At 37.8% G+C, this 10,643-nt stretch overlaps 1 protein-coding gene across 1 annotated transcript; it reads right to left on the bottom strand.

Annotated features, from left to right (window-relative positions):
* Window positions 1–2,248: 2,248 nt before the first annotated feature.
* LOC136845681 (uncharacterized) lies at window positions 2,249–6,922 on the bottom strand. Its single transcript, XM_067115827.1, has 7 exons — window positions 6,676–6,922; window positions 6,385–6,517; window positions 5,770–5,975; window positions 3,681–5,143; window positions 3,170–3,380; window positions 2,519–2,884; window positions 2,249–2,430 (listed from the first exon to the last, which is right to left on the bottom strand). Exons 1-7 carry the CDS (start codon window positions 6,920–6,922, stop codon window positions 2,249–2,251), a joined length of 2,808 nt encoding a protein of 935 aa, XP_066971928.1.
* Window positions 6,923–10,643: the final 3,721 nt, after the last annotated feature.

The raw sequence follows: 10,643 nt of genomic DNA, 5'->3' as shown, positions 1-10,643 counted from the left end.
AGCTACTTTTAACAAAGGATTCATCTCTTTTAATGTATTTAGCTATTCAGGGTAAGAACCAGGAAGGACAAATACCGGTCCTTAGAATCCCACTGGATTCCCTGAAACTAATAAAGCTAAACACTATCAAAGAAAGTTAAATAATAAGGAGGAAATGACAATTATTAATAAATAACTTGTTTGGATCCAACACTTTTGTTGGCCAGACCAAAAACTATCTTCATGCTAAATCAAAGACAGAAGGAAGGCAGAGAAAATAAAACAAGAAAATTATTATCCCTACCTATTACCACAGAGCTAAATAAATGAAACCATATCTGGAATATTTATGACCCATCGGGTGACGTTATGAAGTCACAGTAAACATGACAAAATATACATATATATATATATATACATACATATATATATATATATATATATATATATATATATATATATATATATATATATATATATATATATATATATATATATATACTTAAATAATCTAACTGCTATATATATACAGTTTTTCTCACATCAGTGGAGGCAGCGGAAGAGAAACAATACCAGGGCCGTGATCAGATCGTCAATTCAGCTGTCAGGGCAGGTCATGAACACCAGAGCATCCACACAAAAGGGAAGGTGATGCTATGCAAAAATCAAGGATACGTAGTCTTACCTAATGTCAGTTTCTAGCTCGTGAAACGATCCCTACAGATCGTTTCACGAGCTAGCAAGCTCCCAGATTGACAGCAGAAAACAGTTGATTAGAGACGCAGAAACAGCAGGCAAATCGCCATCAGTCCTGGGAAAGCGACGGCACCAATTCCCTGGGAATCCTCCTCAACAGGGAAAAGCAGGAAACACTAAAGTTGCAGGTGGCAGGAGTACCTGCGAGTCTCATATGAAGGACCCAAGTAAGTTGCGGCTCAAAGCAGGAAACACTCAAGTCGCAGGTGACAAGAGGACCTGCGAACAACAGTCCAAGAGAAGATCCGTAATGTGGTCCAAAAAGCTGCCAAACAATCGTCAACCAAATTCCAGAAATCAATCAGCTGCTGAAGGGATAGTATGTCAGGGGAGGGCTATAGCCCGAATTAACTCGAGCCGAGCTCCGACGTCCAGACATCACTAAGGAGACGTTCATCAACACTCGTAAAAACAGAAAAACACTCGTTAAAACGATAGTTCGATAATATAAACAAACGGGAAGGAGGTGCCTAACCACACTGAATAGTGTTAAATTAAGCCACTTTACGTTAAGCACTAGAAATTACCAGACAACGGATATTAAAGTTCAGAAATAATGTAAACAAATACCCATTCAAAACAACGGCTATCTTGCCATAAAATGACTTTCATAAAAAGTAGATATTAAACCTAAAAAAAAACAAGGCTGATCTAAATTTACGTAATGCAAATAAAGAAAATAATTTAAGCTTACCTAATATCTTCCTCCCCCAAAACAAAACAAAAATATTCCAATAGAGTAATTTTTTTAAACTATGCAAAACAACAATCCTGTAAAAAGAAAAAGATTAACACATCACTCAAAAGACAACACCAAACATATACATAAACAGGACAAAGGAAAATATCGGTCCTGAGATCTGAAATAAAATTTCTAATTAATACCACTACAACGCATGAATCTCAAAAATCGAAATGTCACGCATAGAAAACTTACCAGCCTAACCAGCAGAGAAGACCAAACCAAAATAAACCAAAAGTCAAGCTATTACACAAAATAGTTATCACCAGAGACATTGATTGTCTCCAATTCAGCCAATAACACTAAATTTACACGTAACAAACCCTACCATATTGGCCTCACCTGTGGTAACCGGCCGTATTTAGTTCGCTACAGGTTATATACAAAATAATAGTGTCTCCTGTTCAGAACAAATCATCAAAAGTTACTAGAATTTCGAAAAGATGGAGAATACCACAAATCTTAAACTAAAGATACATTCATACCCATTCACACACCTTTTAAGCTTACGTTTACAAACCAAAGTTTTATGCAAACCCATTGGAGAAGCGAAGCGGGGCGAGGTACGAGGGAGGCCAGACGTGAACAACCTTAAATTCTAGAAAGAGCGTCTGGAATTTTATTTTTCAGTTCCCTTCACATGCTTAATCACCAGCGTGAATTCCTGTAGTTGAAGAGCCCAACGTAAAATCCCTCTGGTTGGCTCCTTTCATACGCTCTATGAAAATCAGCGGGTTATGGTCTGTCCAACTTTGTATAGGAAAAGAAAACTTAGTTACGTACGGCTGAAAATGCAAAAAGAGTACGGACCAAGGCAAGGGCCTCCTTTTCTATGGTGGAATACCTTCTCTCAGCAGCCAGTAATTTTCGACTATAATATGATACGGGGTGAACCTCTCCTGCCTCGTTCCTTTGAAAGAGGACACCCCCAATACCTATGTCACTGGCATCCACTGCAATAATAAAAGGTCTCTGAAATTAGAGAAGTCAATATTGGATTAGATACTAACACTACCTTAAGTTTAATAAATGCTTCCTCACATTGAGGAGACCACACAAACCTCTGCCCTTTCTCTAACAATTTGGTAAGAGGCTGAGCAAGATCTGAGAAATTTCGCACGAATCTACGATAATAGCCAGTCATTCCCAGGACTCGCCGAACTTCTCTGACATTACACGGCCTCTTTAAATTTATAATAGCCTCGAGGTTGGCTTGCTTAGGTGCCACCTGCCCTAAACCCACTCCGTGACCCAAATAGCACACCTTTGCTTTGCCAAACTCACACTTGGCTAGATTCACAACAAGACCGGTGGCCCTTAAGGCTTCAAACACTTTCCTAAACCGTAACATATGTGTCCGCCAGTCGTTGCTGTGAACTACCAAGTCATCTATATAGATTTCTGTACCTTCCAAACCACAAATGACGCGGTTCATAAGTCGTTGGAAGGTACATGCAGCGTTTTTCGTCCCAAAGGGCATTACCTTACACTTGTAAAGCCCGCAGGGAGTGACAAATGCAGAAATCTCTCATCCTCGATCAGACAAGGGAACCTGCCAATATCCTTTTAATAAATCCAATTTTGTAATAAACTTAGCGGCCCCTATCTGATCGAGACAGTCATCTATCCGAGGCAAAGGAAAAGAGTCATTCTTAGTGTGTGCGTTAACCTTACGATAGTCCACACACATACGGAACTTCCCGTCAGGCTTCTTAACGAGGACTATCGGGGAGCTCCATGGACTAACAGAAGGTTGGATGAGATCGTGCTCCAGCATATATTTAATCTCCTTATCAACTATATCCCTCTTAACGGGATTCAGCTGATAAGGACTCTGTTTTACAGGAGAAGCACTTCCCACGTCTACATCATGCTGAAGAAAACTAGTTCGACCTGGAGAATTCTGAAATAAATCTGGAAAAGAAGAAATTAAGATAATTATACCCCTCCTTTGAGCAATCTCTAGATGCTCCAGCCCTTCCTTCAAAACCTCTAAATTTTGGATATTATCAAAAAGAGCATCAGATGACACCTGACAAATTAAATCCTCTGAATCCTCTAAAGGTGGTTCCATAACCTCAGCCACAGGCTCATAAACAATAGCAAGAGGATCTTGTCTATTTGAAGTATATTATTTTAATCAATTTATATGGAATATCCGGCACTTTCGTTTGGTCCCAGGAGCCTCTATTTCATAATTTACCTCAGACAACTTCCTCAACACCTTCCAAGGGCCCTTATATCTTGGTTCAAGGAAATTGTCCGAGTCAGTACTCAAAACTAAAACTAATTCTCCGGGTTCAAACGACTGTGCTTTAGATTTCCTGTTAAAATTTAACTTCAGAGCAGCCTGAGAAGAAACCAAATTTTCTCGGGCAAATTTCCAGGCTCTAGATAATTTTTTTCTCAAGTCCTCCACAAGCTCTCCCACGTTCGCATCTCCTCGTCGACCAGTCTCGAGCATTTCATGAAAAATTTCTAAAGGACCACGTACTTTGTGCCCAAAGACCAGTTCGAAGGGAGCTACGCCATTGGAAGAATTCGGGTGATTTCTCAGAGCAAAGAGAGCAAAGGGAAGCCCTTTATCCCATTTCTCCCCTTGTTCATAACAATACTTTTTCAAAATAGATTTAAGGGTCTGGTGGAACCTTTCCACCACCCCCTGACTCTCTGGATGATAAGGTACGCTAGTATTGTGCCGAATGGCCAGTTCAGCACATTTACTCTTAGATACCTTACTCGTAAAATTTGTACCGCAATCGGTTTGAATAATACGAGGGAGACCATACCTGGAAAAGAATTCAATTAATTTGTCAAACACTGCCTTAGAAGTTATCCTTTGCATCGGGAAGGCCTCAGGGGATCGAGATGCTCTATCCATAATTGTCAAGAGATGGGTAAATCCAGACTTAGTTTTAGGCAAAGGCCCAACCACATCAATTACTAATTCTACAAATGGCTCACCGATCACGGGAATTGATTTAAGGGGCGTTAGGAATAATTTGATTGGGTTTCCCATCACCTGACAAACCTCACATTCGTTAACAAACCGTTTCACAGATGATTTTAATCCCGGCCACCAAAAACATTTTGCCAACTTTCGAAAAGTTTTCCATACACCGAAGTGGCTGGAAAAAGAATCATCATGAGAAAGACTCAAAATAGACTTCCGAAATTGAGGTGGGACAACAATTTGTTCAATACGAGACGTTTTGCTCAGGTCATCAGTAGAGGGGCAACTAATCCGGTATAATAAACCATTAGTTACACAAAACCTGGGTTTAGTCAAATCCGCAGTGTCACCTAAATCAAAACTAAATTCTTTTTTCTGAGCTTCAATAAATGACAACCTGTCCCAATCAGGTCTCAAAACATTACTAACTACACTACTACTACTGTCTAAAGACCTGGGCCTCTCTACGTCTACTTCTAAACTACTTAAGATTAAATCATCGTCATTATCAATTAAATTTGCAGCCTTGGCTGCTGCACGCATTGTTACAGCAACCGGACAGGTGTGCACAGACAATATTGGGAACAACACCTGTCCTTTACTATTTAACATATCATTACCCAAAATGCCATCCATGCCGGGGATAGGGAGACTCTCAACAACCGCCAACTCTGTCACCTTATCATAACCAGGGAAAGACAATCTGACCTCCACTAACGGAGCCGAAACAACCGTGTTCGGAAACCCTCCCAGAACAACAAAATTCCTGAGTATTCAACTATGCCTTTCAAAGTTTCTTTCAAAACCAGAGACCTGGCTGACCCTGTGTCCTCAAAATTTTACATCAATCATTTTAGAGTTAGACATTAATTTACCAGGCCAAATATACTTATCATAAAGGAGTCACAACTCTTTTCTACCAGAAGACAGGCTACCACTACTACTACTATCACTACTACTAGTAGAAATCAGACTCTTTTCAATCTTGGGATTACTGGCAACAGGCTTACAAGTAGATATTAACGACACAGGATTATTATAACTCCTTTGGAGGTACCTTCTTCTGGAATTACACTGCCTGATAATGTCCCTGCTTATTTCACCAACAGCAGGTCCCCTACCTCTATTATTCATATTACCTGGGCCAGAACTAAACCTGTTTTCCTTGGAAAAGACACGAGTGTCTTGTCCACTCGAGACTTTTCCTGGTTACTATCGGGCCTATGATTTCTAACTAATGGATTACCCTGGCCACAATTATTCGTAAAAGTCCCTGATTTCCTCTGAAAATCATTTGGCCTAACAGATTGAAAATTCATATCCTTACTCCCAAAATTACCTGACCCAGTTCGATGGGTCAATACAAACTCATCGGCAATTTGGGCAGCCTTACCTAAATTAATGGCTTTTACCTCTTCCAGATATACCTTCAATTCTTTTGCTGCATGCCCTCTTGAATTTTCGAGAAGCATGAGTTCCCTCAAAGAGGAGAAAGAGACCACTTGGCGGCTTTTTAACCAATCATCAAACTGCTCCTCTTTAGTCCTAGCAAATTCGACATAAGTAAGGAGGACTGCTTTGTAAAGTTTCTGAACTTAAGGCGATAGGCCTCAGGGACCAGATCATCTGCCTTGAGGACTAATGCTTTAACTGTATGATAGTCACGAGCTATCCCTTCTTCCAAGGCATTATGCACTCGAATTGCCTTGCCCACCAACCTACATTGAATTAATACTGCCCACATTTCTGGTGGCCAAGACAACCGGGTGGCAACACGTTCGAATGCCTTGAAAAATTCTGGGACATTCAACTCATCGAACACTGGTACTAATTTCAAGGCTGCACCTATATTAAATTTATCCTGCAAGTTGCCTCAAGGTGTACTAAAATGATTAGTGGTACCCTGCAGCCTAGCTATTTCTATTTAATATTGGCCATCTCCAATTCATGCCACCTCGCCCTCTCGTTCTCCTCAAATTCTAACTTCCTCAATTCTATACGCTTACAAATCAAATTAAATTCATTGTCCTCCTTGGACTCCACCAAAGGATGAACAGGAGCCAGAGGATTTCCTGGCAAAGGGTTTTCTACAGATGTAAAAGGGTTAGTGGAAATATTTTGTTTCAGAGGCAAATTAGCCTGGCCCTCAAAAATAGTTCCTTTCCGCGGAGGATCCTCAAGCAAAGTTAGACCTATGTTGACACTTATTCCATCATCATCATCAATCTCTCCTCAAACATACTACCCTCATGCTCTGAGTCACTACCACCTACACTCTCAGTTTCCCTAACCAAATTTTCAGCCTCAGCCAGACCTTGAACAATTTTACTTTTAACAGCTACCAGCAACTGATTTTTAGTATCCGCTGCCCTCAACGGAATACCCAACCACCTGGCACAACTTACCAAATCATTTTTACTCAATACTGGCAGATGTTTTATACAGTCAGCCGACCCTAAAAACTCAGCTGGGTCAAACACAAAATCCTCCATTGTACCGAAACTAGCAGGGGAGAAAGGTAAAAACTACAGCAAAAGAAAATATTGTTAAATTAACCAAGTGCCGTCCGACAAACCAAAACACTGAGTACACATGAGAACAATCCTATCACGGTCGCCAAATTGTTACAACCCTCGGGGTTGTTATGCAAGTTCTTATTTAATAATAGAATTGTTGTCAGTAATAAATGTAACGCAGTGCTAAAGGTCTTCGGAAACAAACACTCAAGAAAACTCAACAATATTTAATACTTAATAAATACAAAATTTAGATCAACCTTGGTAAGAACCAGGAAGGACAAATACCGGTCCTTAGAATCCCACTGATTCCTGAAACTAATAAAGCTAAACACTATCAAAGAAAGATAAATAATAAAGGAGGAAATGACAATTATTAATAAATAACTTGTTTGGATCCAACACTTTGTTGGCCAGACCAAAACTATCTTCATGCTAAATCAAAGACAGAAGGAAGGAGAGAAAATAAAACAAGAAAATTATTATCCCTACCTATTACCACAAAGCTAAATAAATGAAACCGTATCTGGAATATTTATGACCCATCGGGTGACGTTATGAAGTCACAGCGTAAACGTGACGAAATATACATGTATATATATATATATATATATATATATATATATATATATATATATATATATATATATATATATATATATACTTAAATAATCTAACTGCTATATATATACAGTTTTTCTCACATCGGTGGAGGCAGCGGAGGAGAAACAATTCCAGGGCCGTGATCAAATCGTCAATTCCGCTATCAGGGCAGGTCATGAACACCAGAGCATCCACACAAAAGGGAAGGTGATGCTATGCGAAAATCAAGGATACGTAGTCTTACCCAGGGTCCAAGCAGATAGGGTCTGTTCAACTCGGCGGTGGGGCGGAGCTTAGTACTGTGACGTCACAAGTGGACTGCTCCCGGGCTTATCCATTGAATTACTTAAAGAAACTTTTAGTTTTTGTACATTTAATCCATTACATAGTGTGTTTGATAAAATTTGTAAAGAGGTTACACAAAGAGGTTACATGCATGATGATTTTATAATACCAATTCTCTCATTTAGTCACCAAACCTTGTTTTATTTTCACATAAAATATAGCAAATTCAACACAGCTACTGCAGCTTTCTTTATATGTTTATTCTTTACTTTTTCATTTGCTTACCTATATACTGATTAAGTGTATTCTCTTCATGTTTATTTTTATATAACAGTTTGACAACTTGGTTTCACGTATCTCTCTCTCTCTCTCTCTCTCTCTCTCTCTCTGTGGTAGTAATATCATCAAGATTATAAATAATTGTTAAGAAATGTACTTGATTCTTTTTACTGTTTTCATATCTCATTTTGAAAAACAAACGTTTTTGTTTTATGATAAAGGTTAGAATGATAGGTTAATTATATTTTCTCAATCTTATTATGAATGCTAATTGTTATAAAATAAATACATAGAAAATATGGATATAGGACAGTGTAAAAAAAAGTTGCATTTGCATGACTTCATTACAAACACAAAAAAAAAAAAAAATATCAAAAGTATAAGAATGAAGCATGTAAGGAATCAAAGGAATAAATGATAAAGAATGTGATACAGAGAGCACATTTCAAGAAAAAAGTTTCTCATAAATACTCGATATCACTTAAGTTGACATTTGACATGCTGTATACATTAAGGTAATAATCATTATAGGTGCATCGAACGATTATAATATTTTCTGGAAAAAGTACAAAAAGGTATTTGCATTTATTTGACTTCATAAGAAAATATATATAATATATTAGTCCTTTAGGGAATAAAATGGTGAAACAAATAACAAACAACTCAGGGATAGTCTTCACTTGAAAAATTTTTGTACAACATATAATAAATCAAATTCTTTCAAGAGAGTGTTTTTTAATTTTCTTAGTTAACTTCCGCTTAGTGCTACTGTCTTTTTTTTCTATGATAAGTTTTTTATTTAAATGACGGATTTTAAAGAAAATACTAATTTTAGCAAAGGAATACACAATTTCATCAGGCAAGGATAGTTTTTCTGATTTCTTTAGCTGCGAAACCAAGTTCACTACGCAGTCTTTGCCATCCTGTAGTGTCTCCTCATGTACAGCTTTGAATAATTTTCTCATAATAAGTAGTTGGGAGTAGAAGTGTTCTGATGGAAAATACAGATTCCCTCGGCTGAAACTTTTAATCCATGTGTTGCTATCAGTAGTTGTGCCATCTTTTGTTCCTAGATATGGATATTTGGTGATGAATTTTCTTGCCATATATCCCCAATGTATCTTAAAGATTCTTCTTCAATCTTATCGCCTACATCTGATATGGGGTTATCAAAATTAGGCAGATATCATCACATAAAGCTGTTGCATCATCATCATCATCGTTATTATGAAATTCAAAATCACTGAATAGCATAGATGTTAAACATAATTCGAGAGCAAGATTGGAGTCATTTGATAGTCCTGTTGCGTTTGATGCAATGCACGAATTGTGAGGGAAACTACTACATGATGTACATGGATCAGGCCTACCTGAAATACTACCACTTGAAACACATTCCGTATTCTCTACAATCCTACTAGAATTACTCTTTTCACTCATGAGAGAGACATTCTTGCGAAGCAGATATTTCCTGAGTCTATACTTAAATTGGACGGGGTTTGGATGATCTTGATTCCCTGCCATTTGCCTGATGCAGCCAAAAAAATGTTCAATACAATCCTGATTGAGTCGTCTCGTTATTATGTATTCTATCTGGAACAGCCTTTGCAGCATCTCAAACAGCCCTTTAATGCTTCTGCAGGATAATATTATCCCTTTTTGGAATGGTTAAAGACTTCTTGTTTTTCACTTTTCACTTTTATTGTTTTCATCATTTCACTCATCCTATCAAGTATTCCAGTTTGTGCATCTATTTTAACTCCAAATGCATTTCGTGACTCGACATCTCCGTATTTTCCATACGAGTTCATAACATCAAACCAGTCATTAACAAGTAAAATAAAGTCTGAGGTATGTTCCCAGTCATCACCTTCTAACATGCCATTCTCACCTAGATAACTAATAGAAGCAGCGCAAGATTTTGATAAAAGTCTAGCTGCTAGACACACGCGCTGTCTCTTTGAGATCCTGACACATTAAGATTTATTTCTGAGATCTTATGAGCTAATTTAAGTTCATTTTTAGTTTGCCGTATCATTTCTTGAATATACTGTGCTGATACGTACTTCCCATTGGCTAAAACAAATCCTGAGTCAATTAAATGGTTTCTTAATAACTTGAGCATATGAGGTGCATCTGCAAAAACGAATATTTCTCTATCTGCACATGGGTTCTTGAACGAAATTCTATTTGAGTTAATTGCGTCTATACCAAAATGCTTCCAGATTCTCATATTAGTAGGTCCTAAGTCATGAACAATAGCAACAACGATATAACCCGCATTTTCAATTTCAGCTATTATATTCAGCAACTTATTGTGTAAATTTGACTCATCAAAATCATAAAAGATAGGCTGTTTCCACCTGCCAATAAGACCTCTTAGCATTATTACCTGGACATTGTTGTATGGTTTGTACAGAGTGTCACTCCTTTATCATAACTCCATTCACTTGCTATATTCATTTCGTCAAATGATAGGACAGCAATTTTTCAACATGCTTTAAAGTGTCACTTTTTATCTTAACAATGA

Source organism: Macrobrachium rosenbergii, chromosome 14 (genome assembly GCF_040412425.1).
Source record: "Macrobrachium rosenbergii isolate ZJJX-2024 chromosome 14, ASM4041242v1, whole genome shotgun sequence".
NCBI lineage: Eukaryota > Metazoa > Arthropoda > Malacostraca > Decapoda > Palaemonidae > Macrobrachium > Macrobrachium rosenbergii.
This window is presented reverse-complemented; position numbering and strand designations above follow the sequence as displayed.